Source organism: Myxocyprinus asiaticus, chromosome 29 (genome assembly GCF_019703515.2).
Source record: "Myxocyprinus asiaticus isolate MX2 ecotype Aquarium Trade chromosome 29, UBuf_Myxa_2, whole genome shotgun sequence".
Taxonomy (NCBI): Eukaryota; Metazoa; Chordata; class Actinopteri; order Cypriniformes; family Catostomidae; genus Myxocyprinus; species Myxocyprinus asiaticus.
Genome location: NC_059372.1, coordinates 21,616,849 through 21,637,029, shown reverse-complemented (window position 1 = coordinate 21,637,029; position 20,181 = coordinate 21,616,849). Strand labels below are relative to the sequence as shown.

The 20,181-nt window shown below is 39.4% G+C and overlaps 1 protein-coding gene across 2 annotated transcripts in view; it reads left to right on the top strand.

Annotated features, from left to right (window-relative positions):
* The window catches only part of LOC127420071 (serine/threonine-protein kinase WNK3-like), an 86,619-nt gene that overhangs the window by 48,954 nt on the left and 17,484 nt on the right, over positions 1 to 20,181 (top strand). For both annotated transcript variants that reach the window (XM_051662029.1, XM_051662027.1), the window contains exons 3-10: positions 8,810 to 8,982; positions 9,633 to 9,853; positions 12,408 to 12,565; positions 13,050 to 13,138; positions 13,219 to 13,438; positions 14,031 to 14,349; positions 15,037 to 15,158; positions 16,793 to 20,131. In XM_051662029.1, the coding sequence (XP_051517989.1) occupies positions 8,810 to 8,982; positions 9,633 to 9,853; positions 12,408 to 12,565; positions 13,050 to 13,138; positions 13,219 to 13,438; positions 14,031 to 14,349; positions 15,037 to 15,158; positions 16,793 to 20,131 (4,641 nt within the window). The remainder of the gene's footprint in view (positions 1 to 8,809; positions 8,983 to 9,632; positions 9,854 to 12,407; positions 12,566 to 13,049; positions 13,139 to 13,218; positions 13,439 to 14,030; positions 14,350 to 15,036; positions 15,159 to 16,792; positions 20,132 to 20,181) is intronic.

Here is a 20,181-nt window from a genome sequence, read left to right as displayed (position 1 = left end):
TTACAGAGTATGACTCAGACAAACTAGCTATCTATATGTGTCTTGTCACTATTAAATGCTACTAGAAGTGGACTGATAAAGTGCAAACAAACAAACTAATCAATCCACAAGTTCAATTACATTACTTCCAGAAATGTAGGTTCATTTTACCCCTGTTCAGCTGCAGTGTTAGTCAAAGTTCTCGTAGACTACTGACTACTGTACTATCTCAATAGAGTACAACAGTAGTATTTGGAAGTAATAATTCATTTCATTTTCTCCATTGAGAAGTTGATTTTTAGTGATAACCACACTCTCAAACTACTTGCATATTTGTATATAATTGAATATTTTGCAGTACAATTTAAATATATTGTTTTTCAACTTCTCATCAATAACTGTATGTCATCAGTTTTATATTGCATTGTCATTTATATGATTACAACATCTGCAATAAGATGAGTAGTTAAGTCCTTCATAAAAGCATTTAAAGGAATAGTTCAAAATGAAAGTTCTCTCATCATTTACTCACCCTCATGCCATCCCAGATGTGTATGACTTTTTTTCTTCTGCAGAACACAAACATTTTTAGAAGAATATCTCAGCTTTGTAGGTCCATACAGTGAAAGTGAATGGTGACCAAAATTTTGAAACTCCAAAAAGCACATAAAGGCAGCATAAAAGCAATCCACAAGACACCAGTGGTTTAATCCATGTCTTCTGAAGCTATCTAATCGATTTTGGGTGAGAACAGACCAAAATATACCTGCTTTTTCACAGTACATCTTTGCCATTGCAGTCTCTATGCACAGTCATGATTTCAAGCTTGATTACACTTCCTAGTACTTGAGTGTAAGTGTAATTGAGCTTGAAATCATGATCACCAAGATTTAAAGTGAAAAAGGAGTAACATTTTGGTCTGTTCTCACCCAAAACTGATTGGATTGCTTCAGAAGACATGGATTTAACCACTGGAGTTTTATGGATTACTTTTATGCTCCTTTTATGTGATTTTTGAAGCTTCAACATTTTGGTCACCATTTACTTGCATTGTATGGACCTACAGAGCTGAGATATTCTTCTAAAAATCTTCATTTGTGCTCTGCAGAAGAAAGAAAGTCATACACATCTGGGATGGCATGAGGGTGAGTAAATGATGAGAGAATTTTCATTTTTGGGTGAACAATCCTGTTAACTGCACAGTCTTGTACCTTTTGTGTTTTTCCTGATTTTTAATTTCCTGATTTTAGTGAAGTATATTTTTGCTTTAAATCAAGGTTTGTAATGTTGTGATTCATCTCAGAGCTGGTTGGTTTAGTTCATGGCTTAGAACTCTATATTGAACTCTTAATTTTTTTAATCCCTATGGACAAAATGAATAGGAAACAAATCTTCCGGAACCAAAGCAGCTGACAAAGTGAGTGGTCACTGTTGGGCTCTGTTCCTAATTGCTGAAATGCTTGTTTGTTTTCGCTAACGGTACACATGCACACACACACACACACACACACACAGTACAAGAATAGATGCAGATATACACATACACACATGATGGCAAATCAATTCATTAGGACTAGTGCATTAAACTAGCGGGTATTATGTTGTTTTTACTATGCCACTCTATTACAGTGAATGCGTTTGTAATATGAGCTGACCATCCACCCTCCCTTTCCTCTTCATTGCAGTTAAAACCCAAAGACATGTAGCACAATAATAAAAAGACTATAGGCATGATCACTTTACACATCCATAGGGATCAAAGTATTCAGTTAGGTGTAGGAGAATGGCAGAGCTAGACTCAATTTAGAAGCCAAACTATATACGTAACGTGGACTAAGGTACACTTCTTAAGTTTCATCAGCACTCAAGTAAGCAGTCATGCGGGATGTTTTTGTGGGACCACCTAACTGAAAACTAGACTAGGTGACAGGTCCTGAAGTGTTTCTGTTTATGGAAAAAGTCAGGCTTGCTTAGGCATTACATTGTTTATGGTAGTCTAAGTTATTGCAGCCTTACCTGACAACTGAATAAACGCACTGCCAAACTGAGCAGCCAGATCTTTAACATGTACTGTATGCACAACTTGTGTAATGTTTACAGTGTTGTTGACAAGTGTCAGTCTGACCGTTATGGTTTATTTTGAATTGGTGGGGGATCAGATACTAGTTCCGATATTTGTGCAGCTAAGAAGCAGTTTTTAGCAATCCAAACTCATTGTTTATCCAGTAAATGTTGTTTGCGAGCTTAAGATCTTGAACTAAACCTTTCTTTAAAAACAGAATTTAGATTCTGCTGACTGGAAGATTTCTGACAGCTAATAATATAGATGGTTTATTATAGTGCATTGTTCAAAAGTCTGGACTTGTCATCCAGAGGGTGCATCTTAAGTCCTTTAACTGATATTCCCACAAAGTGAAATGCCGCCATGATATATCAGTCAAACTCTAGTTCATGCACAAGAAAAATTATGTGTGTCCATCTGGTTTTACATGACAGGACTAATGATTATCTTAATGCCCCCAGCCTTTACAGACCCAGGTAGTTGGACATAATGCTTTAAAAGCCACAGTGACAGGACAAGAAACTGCCTTGAAGAGGGCAAAGGACTGGTGAAATGCAGACAGACAGAGACGCCCACTCGAAAAACTGTCTCAGACACTAGCAGAGAGTTCAGCAGCAGGGCTGCATGCAGATGCAGAGACGAAATGTTCAAACACACACATACACTCAGACAAGCTATGTTAGCGTCTCAGCTAGAAAACACAGAGCTCAGCATGATTTTTCAATGCACCACAAAGCAGGAAGCATCTGTCAACACAGAAAAACCTTGTTTTAGTGCCGGAAATAAACTGTCAAAGTTCAAGTAATGGGGGCTACATTCAGTGATGTCAGTGATAAGTGTGTGTTGTTTGTTTGTGAATGTTATAAGCTTAATGTTGATATGCCGTTCTAGAGAATTTGAGAAAGGGAAACCTCATTACCACATCCCTACGCCCAAGGCTATAACCAGGATAGATATATAGTACTGTGCAAAAGTCTTAGGCACATAAGATGTTTCACAAAAACATTTGTCTTAAGATGGTTATTTATATCTTCAGCTTAAGTGTGTCAATAGGAAATATAAATTTTAGACTCCCAAGCATTCCTTTTGCAAGTAGAATAGAATAGAAGAACAGGGAGCCCTGCAACAGATGGCATAGACCCCACAGAGTCCGCCATTGAACATCAAGTCAGTCTGGGATTACATGAAGAGACAGAAGCAATTGAGACAGTCTAAACAGATAGAACAACTGTGGCAAATTCTCCAAGAAGCTTGGAACATCCTATCTGCCAACAACCAAGAAAAACTGTGTCCAGGTGTACCTAGGAGAATTGCTGCTGTTTTGAAGGCAAATGTGGTCACACGAAATATTGATTTAGCTTTTTTTATGTTTACTAGATTTAGTATGACATTAATTGATAAATGAAAATTATTTATGGCATTATTTTTGAAGACATCCTCACTATGCAACATTTTCACAAGTGCCTAAAACCTTTGCACTGTACTTGATATGTCAGTGTTCAGAATATCAGTTGATCAGAATGGGTTTTTCAATGGTAGATTCTTAAACTTTGACATTTGGTCTCTCCCAGTCTTGAATATTTGGTTAAATATTCTATAGCTATAAGAAATTATTGGTAGCGGGAAAACTTTATCAAAGTATTCAAAAATAACCCTAACCCTAATCTAATTTGACTTTTTTGTTTAAGCAATATTTATTCAGAACTCTTTCTAATTGCAATTCTAATGATTAAAGGCAAATAAACTAAAATGCAAGGACTGAGATATGTAAAGAATTTTTGAATAACAGATGTTTGAATTCTGCAGTAATCTGCGTCACTTTTGTTAGGGTTAATAATAATAATAATACGTTTAATTTATATAGTGCCTTTCCAGAGCTCAAGGATGCTTTACAATAGTAACACAATAATACACAAACAAAGAACAGTCACAAAAACACAGTTCAGATAGTACAGTCATTGAGAGTGAATACATAACACATTAAGATAAATAACACTGAGAAGACAAAAAAGTTTTAAGTTGAGATTTAAACTCAGAGATAGAAGAGATGCTGCAAAGAGCCAGGGGGAGTGAATTCCATATATTGGGTGCTACTACACTGAATGACCTGCCACCCATAGTAGAGAGGCGAGATCTAGGGACAGAAAGGAGTCCGGACCCAGAAGACCTAAGCGAGCGGATCGGGTTGTAGGGGAGAAGCAATTCACTAAGATAGTGAGGTGCCAGACCATGAAGTGATTTAAATGTAAACAGGATTAGTTTATATTTGATGCAAAATAAAACTGGTAACCAGTGAAGTTCAAACAGGAATGGAGTAATATGAGCTGAGCGCTTGGTATGTGTAAGAATTCTAGCAGCAGAATTTTGAATATATTGCAACCTAGCAGTAGATTTAGCAGGTAAACCAATGAAGAGGGCATTGCAATAGTCAAGACGTGAGGATATAAATGTATGAACCAGTGTTTCGGCATCTTTGAGACTGATAAAGGGACGAAGGCGAGCAATGCGGCGAAGTTGAAAGAAAGTAATTTTAGATACAGATTTAATATGAGCTTCAAAAGTAAGGGAGGGATCAAAGATGATACCTACATTTTTTACAGTATTGGATGGTGTTCCAATAATAATGATCTCAGTTTTATCCATGTTCAATTTTAGGAAGTTGGTGTTAAGCCATTTTTTTTTTTTATTTCATTTACAAATGTTGATAGTGGACCGGTCTGGAGAGTGGGAGCAGATCTACAAGCTGTATATATTTGAATGTCATCAGCATAACAGTGGTAACTGAAACGAGTTGACCCAAAGGCAGTATATATATAATGAATGGTAGAGGTCCAAGAACTGATCCCTGAGGGACACCTAATTTCAGGGAAACAGTAGGTGACTGATAATTCTGCATTGAAATGTAAAACTGTCTATCCGTGAGGTATGAAGAAAGCCAGGAAAAAGCAACACCAACATCCGAGAGGCGGGAGAGAAGTAATTCATGGCAAACAGTATCAAAAGCAGAACTAAGATCAAGTAATAGAAGAATGGAGAGAGAACCAGAGTCACCAGTGAGTAAGTAGGTCATTGACAACCCTTACAAGGGCGGTTTCAGTACTGTGAAGTGGGCGAATGCCAGACTGAAAGGGGTCAAAAAGATCATTTTGAACAAGGAAAGATTGTAGCTGGGAGGCAACAACTCTTTCCAGTATTTTGGAAATGAATAGTAAGTTAGAGATAGGGCGAAAATTAGAAAGAACAGTAGGGTCCAAGTTAGGTTTTTAAGTACTGGAGTTACTGCCACAGTTTTAAGTGGTAAAGGGAGAGAAGCAGAAGCTACAGATCTGTTTATGAAATGTTAGATAGGTGCAGAGATGACAGAATTACAGAGTTTGAGGGGGGAAGTGGGAGCAGGATCAAGTCGGCAAGATGAAGAATTGGACTTCAGTGTTAAGTCACTGATAGAGGAGGGGTTTGGAGGAATAAAGCTAAACAAATATTGACAAGAGTGGTCTGGCAAAAAACTAAAATCTGAAGCCTTATCTATAAAGCACTGGCGGACAGCATTCAACTTTTCCTGGAAATAATTCAGGAAAGAACAGCAAAGCTCATCAGATGCATGGACATCATGAGCTGAAGGTTGGGTGAGCTTATTTATCGTGTCAAACAAAACCTTGGGCCAATTGCTTGCTTTATTGATAATTGTAGAGACGTAGTTTGACCGTGCAGAGTTCAGAGCAATTTTGTATGTGTTGAGGTGTTCAGTGAGAGCTAGATGGTGAACAGTAAGACCTGTTTTCCTGTAAAGCCTCTCAAGCTGTCTACCAGTGACTGTTAAGGCCCAGATCTCAGGTGTATACCAGGGGGAAGTGTGGGAGGAGGGAACAGACCTAGTCTTAATAGGAACATGCTCATGCAAAATTTCAGAAATAACAGAGTGGTCCTTAGAAAGTATCAATGAAGGACAGGAGACATCAAAGACATCAGAAATTGCAGAGGAAGCAATAGACGCAGAAAATAATGTGACCGACAGATTTAAGGTCACGATAAGATATCATTTTCTGCGGGCACGGATTGCGTGTGGGCCTACACATAACTAACTTGCACTGGAGGTGGAAGAGAGAACAAGAAACCACAGAAGACTCATGTTGGTCATGCAAACTAACAACGAAAGTCTTCAGATGTTGGAAGGAACAAGGAATCTGAATACTTTATTTTGTATTCAGCTAAATTACATATGCTAAATTACCTGTGAGAACTTAATGTACTGGTGATTTGACCAGTTACAGTGACAAAATGTTTTGTTGAACGTTCAGCTTGCAATATATGAAATCATAGACAATGTTCTCGCAGATTTAAGATTACAAGCCATTTTTTGGTCTTCGCATCTGTTCTGATTCAGCCAAATTTTGTCTTGCCCTTTGTATCACTCAAGGCCAATTTAAGTCCTCATAAGAAAATAAGTGTGAAACAAAGAGCCCAGAATTACTTTCTTGCAGTGGATATTAATGCATTAAATGAAACCTTACTGATATTTTATTACAGTAACGGGGTTTTCTTGAGGTGAGCATATTGCTGAACATCAGTGCTAATCATCACGGTTTTGTATGACAGGATAAGTGTGTGTTGTGTTTGCCAGTAGAGCGAACACACTATACACTTAGTGTTGGCACTGTGACATTTTGCCCACTATGTGCCAGCAAAGGGATTTAATCAGCATCCGCCACACTGGGGCAATGGTCATGGTGGCTGCTGTGTCTGAAATGAGATAATAGGCTAGAATGCTGGGTGTTGCCTCCCTGTCACGAATCTCCTCTGTGCCAGCGCCACCTGGTGGTCATTAATAGGTAGTGGCGGTGCTGTTGTATGGAGAGGAATTATTCTGTGTATGTGTCCATGCTAAACCAAACATTTTGCTGTGATCAGCCTTCAGCATACACCTCCAAATATCTCTCCCTCTACCCCACCTGCCAGAGCGCTAAATTGAAACAGCCAAAAGATGGCAGATTTGCTGATGGCCAACATATCATTACGTATTTGGAAGGGTTACATTCTTGCAGTAAAACTGAATGGGTACAAAGCTTTGAACATTCCTCTCTCGCAGCACATTTTTTAAAGGGGAACTCATTTTCTCTCCACAGCAAGTCTATGGAAGTGTTCAGTGCTATCATGGAATGCAGAAATTCATAATTAATGAGGCGATACAATGTAATTTATGAGTACTTTGCCGTTATAATTTAAATCACATTTATATGAAATCGCAGAATAGTTCGTAATATTTATGAATTGGTCATTACCATGATTAATTGGATGGTTGAGAGCCCTCTTGGAAATAGAAGTCTGAAGCAATAGCAATTCTATTTCTTGTGTTATGTTGGCTGAAAAGTGCAATCATAACTGTGCAAAAACAATAGCTTTTCATGCTAACTCTGTACATCTATTGTCACTAGTGTTTTTTGTTGCAAACTGTATGTACATTTATTTCATGTCTATGTTTGAAAAATGATCTTGTACTACTCAATGTGCTCACCTTCTATGTGCATGTGATGCACAGAAGGCATGCAATATTTACTCAAAATTGTGGTAAATACCTTCACAAGCTCAGGTACTCACACATTGAAACGCGCTCTAATCTAATGTTGTATTTTCTTTAAAAATGTACTAGGTTATTGTTCGTCAGTAAAATTTGAATTTACCTACAGTACCTCAGTTTAAAACGTATTGTTGCATACCCTTTAACGCCATACAGTGTATAGATATACAGCACATTAATATGTTATTTTACAATTCATTACCATGCAGTATACAGCTATACTAGACAGTATCCTACACATTAATATGCTATTCTAATTTCTAATCACTGCTTTTTCCTCCTCGTATTCCCAGTGAAGTCTACACCAGTGGAATTCAAGTGGGAAATGTAGACTAGCAAGAGTTAAACTAATTTTGTTGAGCAATTTTGTCATTCCTTTTATTAAAGAAATAGTTCACCCAAAAATGAAAATTCTCATCATTTACTCACCCTCATGCCATCTCAGATGTGTATGACTTACTTTCTTCTGCAGAACACAAACAAAGATTTTTAGAAGAATATTTCAGCTCTGCAGGTCCATACAATGAATGGGTACCAACATTTTGAAGCTCCAAAAGCACATAAAGGCAGCATAGAAGAAATCCATATGACTCCAGTGAAGCGATTTGACAACTGTGGATTAGAAACAGATCAATATTTAAGTCCTTTTTTACTATCAATCTCCACTTTCACATTCTTCTTTTGTTTTTGGCGATTTGGATTCTTCGTGCATATCCCCACCAACTAGGCAGTATGGAGAATTTATAGTAAAAAAGATACTTAAATATTGATCTGTTTCTCACCCACACCTTTAATATTGCTTCTGAAGATATGGATTAAAACACTGGAGTCTTATGGATTACTTTTATACTGCCTTCATATGCTTTATGGAGCTTCAAAATTTTCACTTGCATTGTGAGGGCCTACAGAGCTGAAATATTCTTCTAAAAATCTTTGTTTTTGTTCAGTAGAAGAAAGAAAGTCATACAAATCAGGGATGGCATGAGGGTGAGTAAATGATGAGAGAATTTTTAATTTTTGGGTGAACTATCCCTTTAAGGTTTGGTAGACATTGTTTATTAGCATTCCAGTCCAATTTTTCAATATTTTCCAATGTTATTTGTTCATCATTTAATACCCTTGTTTTGAGTAGAGCATTTTACAAATATTTTACGCACTATTTAATGTATTGTATGTGTTTGTTCATGTATCAGGATCGAAAGCTAACCAAGGCGGAGCAGCAGCGGTTTAAAGAGGAGGCTGAGATGCTAAAGGGTCTACAGCATCCCAACATCGTGCGTTTCTATGATTCCTGGGAGTCTGTTCTTAGAGGCAAGAAGTGCATTGTCCTAGTGACAGAGCTCATGACCTCTGGAACACTCAAAACGTGCGTATCATTATATTTTAATGTTTGTCTCTTTTTTTACTGAATGTGATCTTATAGAGTGGACTTTATAGTTACAATTCCTTTAATATGTACACTAAACTAGTGGTTCTCAACTGTTGGGTCGTGACACAAAAATGGGTTGAAGGTCTGTTAAGATACAGTAAGTTTGCAGAGAGAAAGGAAAAATCAGTGCTAAATGCAAATATTCAAATGCAACTATTCACATTAACATGCATATAATATATGAAAAGCAAAGTAAATAAGCTTGTCATCTTTTAAAGGGGAGAATAAAATCCTTTCCATACCTTTTGTTGCTGATGTCAAAGGCTGTGCATCCAACTCTGTATTTTGGCACATATTTATTTTTCTCTTTGTAGGCGCTTGCCAAATTAAGCGGATACCAACATGGAAAGGTTGCCTGAAATGCCCTCATCCTCAAAAGCCATGAACAAAACTATGCAAGTTAAAAAGAAAGAAAATTACCCAGACTGTATTAAATTCACTTTAAATTTAATTCATGCATCAAAACCAGTTGAGAACCACTGATCTAAACCAATGCATTTAACTTTCCAGTTTAAGTCTATTTAGAGTAATTCACTAATATCGTTACTAACACAGGGGTATCTCAATGCTCTGTTCTTCTGCTACAGGTACCTTAAGCGCTTTAAGGTGATGAAGCCCAAGGTTCTACGCAGTTGGTGCAGGCAAATCCTTAAGGGTCTACAGTTCCTACACACCCGTACACCACCAATTATGCACCGTGATCTCAAGTGTGACAATATCTTCATCACTGGCCCAACTGGCTCAGTAAAGATTGGTGACCTGGGTCTTGCCACCCTCATGCGGACATCTTTTGCCAAGAGTGTCATAGGTTTGTGCCTTTCATGCAGTTTCCTATATGTAGTTAAAGGTCAGTTCACCCAAAAATCATTTACTCACTTTTATGTTAAACCCATATGACTTTTTCTTCTGTGGAACATTAAAGGAGATGTTAGGCAGTAGAGCCTGACCGATTGGGATTTTTAAGACCAATACTGATTTTAGAGAGGGAAAATTCACCGATTACTGATATGGTGGCCAATATAATTAATTTTTGAGCTGGAATGAAAACAGACCATTTCTATGTGTATTTTTCACTGATTTTGCACAGATATGACTATCCAGAGGTACTCAGAAGGCTGCTTTCTTAAACATTATTATTATACATTGTCAACAAATTCTAGAAATGAACACTGAGAAAATAAAGAATAAATAAAAATAAAATAAATAGCTAAATAAACATCAGTACTGTTTAGTATCAGTCAAATGCTGACCATTAAAATAAAGAATAAATAAAAATAAAATAAATAGCTAAATAAACATCAGTGTTACTGTTTAGTATCAGTCAAATGCTGACTATATTAATACTGCTGAGTCAAGATAAATAGCGGCAGCCGTGTTACACCATATTCTGCTATACAAGTTATGGGGAAACTTTCAACGGTGGAAAACCAGACTTTTAAATATTACATTTTGTAAATTCAGACTGGAATTGTTCAGTTGAAGGGGGTACCAAACTGTGAATCCTGAAAAAAACAGTTTGGTGAATACATGTTTACTCATTAGCTTCCACTCAGCTGACAACAATGAAAGTAGCTACGTGATTAGCTAGTTAGCTATAAGCTCGTTGTCACGGAGAGTAAAAGACGGACGTTGTTTATTTTACTTTCCAGCATTGTGTCTCACCAGCTAGGTAATAACATAACGTAAAAATCAACACTCAACAGACACAATCCACCACTGCACTGTTGTCTGCTGAGCTGCAAAAATATATAATTAATAAAAAAAATTTTTTATCACACATACAGTGACATTTTTTTTTTCACATATCCCAGCTAAGCTGGGGTCAGCCATGATATGGCACCCCTGGAGCAGATAGGGTCAAGCGCCTTGCTCAAGGGCCCAACAGTGGCATGTTGGCAGTGCTGGGGCTTGAACCCCCAACCTTCTGATCAGTAACCCAGAGCCTTAACCGCTGAGCCTAGCAGCAAACAGACATAAGTGACATGGTTGTCAGGGACAGGGTTAACATTATATTAGTAATATTGTAAAGGAAAAATGATGGGGTCATTGTTTATTAACTTTCCAGTATGTATTTCACAAACTAGTTAGTGAAGACACACAGCTCAACTCCGCCCTGTCTGCAGAGCCACCGTCAGCTCAGTCAGCTCTGTAAACATTGGAGTCGGAGCACGCTCTGCTGGACAAACTACGTAATGACACCAATTCTAAAGCATTGTTTTCTGCATTATATGTTCTGAAAAAAGTTTTAATATTGGTAAACATATACGCTGATACCGATATATCGGTGAAAGGCTAATATCGGCCGATAATATCGTCCGTCCGGCACTATTAGGCAGTATGTCAATCTCAGTCATCATTCACTTTCATTGCATCTTTTTCTATACAACAAAAGAGGATGGTGACTGAGGCTTTCACTTTGCCTCAACATCTCCTTTTGTGTTCTCCAGCAGAAAGAAAGTCATACAGGTTGGAATAATATGAGGGTGAGGAAATGATGACAGAATTTTCTTTTTTGGGTGAACTATCCCTTTAAGCTCTCTTAACTCATATTGCCTTTGTTGCCTTGGAGCGCAGTAAAGAGCACTGCTTGCAGTTTCACATTATTGACAGCAGTATGTTCACACATAAAAATGTCAGTGCTTATTGATTTTTTTTTTTCTGTCTAAATATTTGCTGAGAGGAAAGCATGCCAGATATATATTAGTGCAAACATAAAAAAGTAGCAGAATTTCCTTTTATAACACTGTTGCTTTTTACAACGTAACTCAATGCTCCCAGCAGCAGCATACTTAGAAAATTATACAATTATTAAGTCTTTTTAAGAGAGAGGCTGCTGCAAAAAAATATTATGGCTAGAAGTATCTGTGAAAGGACCAGGGTGCTGCTGCTCACAGTGACAGAAATCCTTTATTTGAATCTTAGTAATTCCAAGCTCAAGCCAGAAACAAGGAGCACAAGTGGCTGAAGCAATCATGAAAAAACAGCCTTAATGAACACAAAGATGATGTGCCTGTGATTCAAAATGGCTTGGACTTTTGATCATGATGTATTCCCTTGGTGATACAGTAGGTTAAAAAAAAGTGATAATGCTAATAGGTGGTGGCGTAGTGGGCTAAAGCACATAACTGGTACTCAGAAGGTTGATGGTTCAATCCCCACAGCCACCACCATTGTGACCTTGAGCAAGGCACTTAAATCCAGGTTGCTCTGGGGGGATTGTCCCTATAATAAGTTGCTTTGGATAAAAGCAAATGCATAAATGTTCACAGATTTTTGCCTGTTATCATAGCAACAGAAGATAAATATGATAAAGTTGCAGACAGAGATCATGACATCATCCGAATGTTGTATTAATTTCTCAGGGACTCCAGAGTTCATGGCCCCAGAGATGTATGAGGAGCACTATGATGAGTCGGTGGATGTTTATGCCTTTGGCATGTGCATGCTGGAGATGGCTACCTCAGAGTACCCATATTCAGAATGCCAAAATGCTGCACAGATCTACCGCAAAGTCACAAGTGTAAGCCTCTATATGACTCATGATTTGCCTTGTTCATTACAATCATTGCTCATTGACCAATGTATATGAATCTTGATTGTTCTTAATAATTATGTCTTTTATTAGTTTTTAAATGCACACTTTGTGTATGTCCTATTCGGTATGGATATAGCTAGTTGACACATAACATATCTATGTGCTTATTTTATCAACATGAAAATTTAAGGTTAAACTGTAAATGAATGCACCTTTTTCCTTCGCTAGTTATTTTAAAATGGTGCTATGGTGTGGCAGAACTTTTTCAGTGTAGTGTCTCAATTAATATGAGGTCATAGTTATATAGTTATTATACAAAACTGCTTATATAATTAATCTCAAAGAATTAGCTAAATGCTTTATAAATTATTTTAACTTGAGTATAGGGTGTTGTGTATAGTTGATAAATGTCCTTTTTCTCAAAAGGAGGATTGCTAACTCATTACACACTACTTTTTTTCTTATGTAGGGTATCAAACCTGCCAGTTTTGACAAAGTAAATGACCCAGAGGTAAAAGAGATCATTGAGGGCTGTATTCGCCAAAACCGATTAGAACGGTAAGCATAACCAGCATAAGTTTATTTGTAAGTTAAGCGAAATTGAGAAGCACTCTTAAGTTCTGTCTTTTCACATTCAGGCTCTCCGTAAAGGACCTTCTTAATCATGCCTTCTTTGCGGAGGACACCGGTGTGCGTGTGGAGCTTGCAGAGGAAGATACAGGCTGCAAAGACTGCCTCGCCCTGCGCATCTGGGTTGAGGAGCCAAAGAAGCTAAAAGGCAAACACAAAGACAATGAGGCCATCGAGTTCAGCTACGACCTGGAGAATGATAGTGCAGAAGAGGTTGCACTGGAGATGGTGAGAATGGATCAGAGGACACAGAATGCATGGAGAATGCACTATAAATCTATATATGGAAAGAATGGACTGTGACTTATGTTATTTATCTGCCTTTAAAGGAATAATTAACCCAAAAATGAAAATTCTGTCATAATTTACTCACCCTTATGCCATTCCAAACCTATATGACGTTCTTTCTATGCGGAAAACATTAGGAGAAATTTTAATGAATAGTCTGGTCCCTCCATTCTATACAATGTCAGTTGATATTGACTCATTTTCATGCTTAAAAAAGCACCTAAGACTGGATCTAGGGGGGTGCTGGAGTGGGCTTTGCCCCTCCAAAATATCCATATGGCGCTAACCCTAAAAAATGTGCTGGAACTGAAATTACACCTGCAAGAAATACAAGAAAGTCATACAGTTTGGAATGACATGAGGGTGAATAAATGACAACACAATGTACATTTTTAGGTGAACTATTCCTTTAAGACAAACTGTAACCTACATTGTTCCTCTCTCTTTTGCTCTGTCCATTTCTCCTTCTCGCTTTATATCTCTACCCTTTCTCTTTTTGATGTATGCCCTAATTATACTCCTTGTTTTTTAGGTGAAGTCTGGCTTTTTCCATGAAAGTGATGCTAAGGTGGTGGGGAAATCTATCAGAGACAGGGTGACTCTAATTAAGAAGTCTAGGGAAAGGCGGCAACAGCAGCTCCTCCAACAGCAGCTCCTCCAACAGCAGCAAAGTCTGGATGAGCGTCGTGACTCAACAGTCCTCAACTCCTCCTTTGCCTCTGTTCATCCCTCCTGCCCCTCCTCACTGGGTCCAGCTGCTGCTTTAGGTGATGGGTTTCATGGGGAGACAGAAGAGCTGCCAGAAGTGGACCAACATGTGCAACAGCAAGGCACTGCATTGGGCCTCAAAGGTGCACAATTTGTGTACAATCAGAATGTACAGATATTGACTCTTGTAGATATTAAAAGATGGGAATATACACTACATGACCAAGGTGTGTGGATACCCAAACACCACACACATATGTGCTTGCTGAAAATTTAAATTTAAAAACCATGGGTATTAATAGGGAGTTGGTCTTTCCTTTGCTGCTACTGTATAACTGCTTCCACACTTCTGGGATGCTTTCCACTAGATGTTGCCACATGGCTATGGGAATTTGCTCACATTCAGACATGATCATCAGTGAGGTCAGATACTAATGTTTGGCAATTGGACCTGGCTTTCAGTCAGCATTCCTATTCATCCCAAAGGTGTTCAATGGAGCTCAGGTCTGGGCTTTGTGTAGGCTAGTGTAGTTCTTCCACACTTGACTCAGTAAACCATTTCTTTATGTAACATTTTATGCACAGGGGCATTCTCATGCTGGAAAAGAAAATATATGCAACATTCTACTGAAAATGTTTGTCTAAGAAGATTGCATGGTGGTATACTTGATTGTATGCACCTGCTAGTAATGGATGAAGTGCAGTGTATCTTACTATCCACACTGTTTCTAATTAAAATGGTTGTTTGAATCAGAAAAAGCACTTTTAGCCAAATGTTTGTCCCAATTAAGTGTATAAATGTTGGCATTTCACTTTTCTATCTTCAAAAGGTGAGAGCCTTTCTGTTGTCAGTGGAGATCCTCTCTCAAGTGGACAAAGCCAAGCTTTCTCTCTGCCTGAGTCAGGGAACCCATGTGCTCATGCTCAAACCAGCTACCCCTCTGGCACCTCTGTAAGTACTGCTCTTTCAGAAACAAATGTATACGTTGTATGTCCAACCGCTTATTTTTTTAGTACCATATTACCCCAAATGCTCAGATATCACCATTCTTGCTCAATTCATTTGAAAACATTTGATTTGTAGTACAAAAAGTAATTGTTGTATGAATGTACACTTTGGTGGGATAAGGATTGTTTCCTTTATTTAGGGAGTGAAATGTGCCGGGGTTGTGTCTCACCCCCAGCTGCTCCCTACTGGTCAAAGTGGAGGGGTTCCAAATGTGCCTGTTGGCCAGAATGGTGGGATATCTGGCATTTCCATTAGTCAAATTGGTGGTGGGGCTCCTACAATTTCTGTGGCACAGACTTTCATCCAGCCAGTCAATATGGCATCACAGGTCCCATTAAGTGTGCCTCAAAAATATTCTCAGGTGATTGTCTCCCTTGTGTCCAGCTTCTCTTATTACTGTTTTTCCATTTTCTCTCAGTCCACTTTTGCTCTGGACACAAAATTCTATATCTAAAAGAAATCAATCCAGGGGCACTTATTTCACTATACCAGTTAAACAGTCCAAATATAAGTGCCAAATGTTAAATTATTGAAGTTGAATATGTTGAGTCATCACTGGGGTATTTTACCCCTCATGTGCAATGCTGTTCATCTCTTGTCAGTTTTTACAATATAGACATGGCACTCTGTTACTGAAATTCCCACTCAGATAGCTCACTATGCAGACTGTAACTTTGATCTAGGTCATTTGCTGAGTTGCATGATGTTCACTGACCTACATTTTCAATGTTGGGTCTAGAGAACAGATTTGTTTGTTTTTTAAATTTCACAGTGAAATTATTTGAGGTGATTTCCTAGCCAAACCTTATGAGCTGCTCATTTGAAAGAACTAATAGTTTTTTTCTGCTCCTTTCTAATGCACTGTTTTACCATAAAAAAGCAAATAATATCCAAATGTTTGTTATGGCTATAAAACAAAGCTTAAATGTACTGCCATTTATGAAATATTTGGAACTTGTTTGAATTTAATTCAGAGTTCTGAGTTTAAAGACATTAAGGCATTGATCATGAATATATTATACATATATGAGTGGTAGAAGCTCATTACCAAGTTATTTAGAATGCATGTTTTAGAGGGTGAAAAAATAAATCAAACAAATTTAAATTAGAAATGCTTTTTTTACTACTTTCCTGAAGCAATGAGTTAGAAAATGTTCTGAATTAACACCTGTTCACACCAAGAAATGACAAAGTGAAGCAAATCAGTGACAATAATATGTGAATATGCCTTGAACTGAACACTAATGATTGATGATGCTGACCTGGAAAGACATTCATTCTTGAAATTTAGCTCCTTCTGATCTGATGAGGCATAGAAATAGGCACAGAAGGCATCATGGTCTGAACACCATCTAGGAATAACCTAATAACGGCATACACAGAATCTTGTCTTAGATCTTTTGCTTTCCAAAATGTCCTGTTTCCCTTGGATGATTAATGAACTGCACTAATGCTTACTCTCGTTTCTCTTTTTCTCCCTCCCACCACCTCCTCATTTTCCGACACTTGCCATCCTACACCATGCTCTTACCTATCCACCCTTCCCACATAATTTCCAAATATGTTGTTGCCACCAGCCCCTCCCACCATTCTCAACAGATATTACACCTTCTCAAATCTTACACCCTCAGCCCGGTGATGCCTCCACTCCCCATAGTTCTCTTGTGCAGTCACAGTCATACATCCCCCCGATATCACCTCAGGCACCCATGACTCATGTCCTCACTGCCACTGTTGGAGAGCCCATAGCATCAGCTGGTAACATTATGCCCCCCATGCAGACCCAACCTAGTATTGCTCCTGTACAACCCATTGATGTTTTGCCCCAGCAAACCCTTGTTCAGCCCCAACAACAGGCAGTGTCAAAATTGCCAGGAACATTGCAACTGAACATCCAACAGCCAACTCCACAAAAGCAGGCAAATATAAGGCAGCAGCACCAGGCAGTGCTGTTACCACAGCAGACAAACAAGGTTCAGCAAGCAACAGTTTTATTGCAACAGCCACAGCATGTAGAACAGCCCCACATGATTTTACAGGAACAACAGCCACATTCCAGTTCATCTCAGCAGCCATATATTCCCTTGCCACAGCAGCAACAGCCAACATTGTCCAACTTGCACCAAAGTGAGTTACAACAACAGGTGTACATACAACAACCCCAACAACAAGCTGTGATACAGCAGCAAGCGTCAGTACAACAACCCCCAGTGGAACAATATCAACAACACCAGACACAGCAACAACAGACACAGCAAGTTTATTTGCCACAAATGGCTAAAGCACAAGAGCAGAACATGGTAAAGACGATGGTACAACAGCCACAAGTGCTTCAAACAGTCCAGCAACCATTACAATTGGCAGAGCAAGAACAAAAACTTCTGATAAGGCAACAAATGGAGCAGCAACAGAAGGCTGTTTTGCAAAATCAATTGGAGCAACAACATCAACAGCAGGTTTATATTCAACCACCTCAGCAGCAGCCACAAGTTGAGCAACAACAAATTCTTCTGCAGCAACAGCAAAACATGGCAGTGCAGCAGCAGATGGAGCAACAGCAGCAGGCGGTAAAACAACAGCAGCAAATAGAGCAGCAACAACAGACCATTTTACAACAACAGGTGGAGCAACAAAGACAACAGCAACAGGTTCTTTTTCAGCAACAGCAGCTGGAACAGCAGCAGGTAATATTGCAGCAGCAACAACGTGAACAACAACAGGCTCTTTTACAGCAGCAACAGTTAGAACAGCAAGTCTTGCTACAACAGCAGCAACAACTCCAGTTAAAGCAGCAACAAGCTCTTTTACATCAGCAACAGTTAGAGCAGCAACAGCAGGCATTGTTTAAACGGCATCAACAACAGCAGTTAGAGCAACAGCAAACTCTTTTACAGCAACAGCAGCAAGCACTCCTTCAACAGCTGCAACAGCAGCAACACATTGAACAGCAACAAGCTCTATTACGACAGCAACAGCCTCAGCAGGCTCTACAGCAACAGCCTCAACTACAGAAGCCAATAGAACAACTACAGCAGCAAATATTTCAACAACAGCCTGATCATCAACAACAGGCATTATTACAACAAAGAGAGTCACACTTGCAGCAACAAGTTCTAATGCAACAACAGATAGATTTACGACAACAGGCACTAAAAGCTGAGAAACTACAACAAGTTTTATTGCAGCAGCAACAACAACCACTTTTGGAGCAACAAACAGCTCTTACAGATCCTGGGCAACAGCAAACAACTATGAAAACACAGCCTACAGAGGCTGTCTGGCAAATCAATCAGCTACCACACTCTCAGCAAATAATTTCCTCAGAACCTCAATCTCATTCAAGTCTTGCTCAAAAACAAACGGAGCAGGAACAGGTCTTGATTCAGCATCAACAAGCTATCCTCCCCCAGCCATCACATAGACCTTCCTTGGTACCAACCATGGTTCAAGCAGTACAACAGATGGTGTCCACTCAAATAACTAGTCAGGTTCCAGCCCCAGTACACATTCAGCAACAGATGTCAGCTCAACCTTCAGCGCAAGTGCAAATCCAGAGTCAAGGGGAGCCAGCATTTTGTGGTCTGATTTCACTGCAGACCCAAAGTCTTTCTACAGCACAGTCAATGGGAGGGAATATTCAAGCAGGCCAGTTGCAAGTTTCACAACCAACCCAACAAATCACATCTCCAACACAGGCACAAGTTCCAACACCACAACCTATAAACTCTTTTGTCCCAACTCAGACGCAAATTGTCTCACAAGAGCAATGCCTTCCTTCACAATCTCAAATGGTACCAACTCAAGCTGCAGATTCTTTCCACTGTCAGGCTCCAATAGTGGCACCGACACCTGCACCTCTAGTGCATGCCCAAATACAGGCTGCTGCTACGCTTTTGCCCACACAATATGCTCAAGCACCTGTCGCTCAGCAAACCATCCAGTCAGTTCAACTAGACCTCGCACAAACCGTAAAACAACAAGAGCCTCCTCTGCAGCAATATCAGCAAGCAGTGCTGTCTCCAGCATCACTAACACCTACCATTGACCCAGTGGCCACTTCATCAACACAGTGCTACTTGCAACATACAAATCAACCACAAATGCAGGGCCAGGCTCTTCCACAGCCAGTCATACCAGCTCAGCAACAACCAGTCAGTGTGGTCTCTATGCAGACAGTCTTGCAGCCCATGCCTCCAGTGCAACCTAAGGCTACCCAACAGTATGAGCAGCAGCAGCAACAACCTCTCCATCATCAGCATCAAGCCCAAACTTTGCAACATCAACAACCCCTGCATCATCAACATCAAGCCCAAACTGTGCAGCAGCTTCTGCCACCAAATGCTGTACTACCCCAAGATCTCCAGCAACAGCCCGGTCAGCCTCAACCTGTGCTCCAACATATTCTTCCTATGCACATTCCACCCAGTCAGGTACCTCAGACCCAAGCTAGGACAGGACCTCTTTATAGTCAGGTAGTCTCAGGTCCACCACCCTCCCCCCAAAACCAGCAGAAACCAACCCTTCTTGATCAAACATTCACACAAAACAGCATGCAAACACAAGCAAATGCAAACACCCAGACACATGTTCAAACACATGCCCTGCCACATGCGCAGACCCACATAGAGACTACTGGGAATTTCGAGCAGCCTCCTTACTCCCAAACTGCCTTTATGGCTCCAAAAATCCACCCAAGCCCATCTCATACTTCCCTACAACCCTCTGCCATTCTCCCAACCCAACAGCCAGCTGTCCCAGTTTCAGATATTCCTATCTCAATGGAGGCAAGGCCAGCTGACTTGATTCCTGCCTCCCCTCCTACTGTCAATCCTTCACAGTTCCATGACTCTCATGGCTCTATGTTGCCCACCACCTCGCTGGCAGACAGTGACGCTGCATTGTTGGGCATTGCTCAGGTACAAAAACACTTTAATTACATAAATAAAAGCTATTCTAAAAAAGTAAT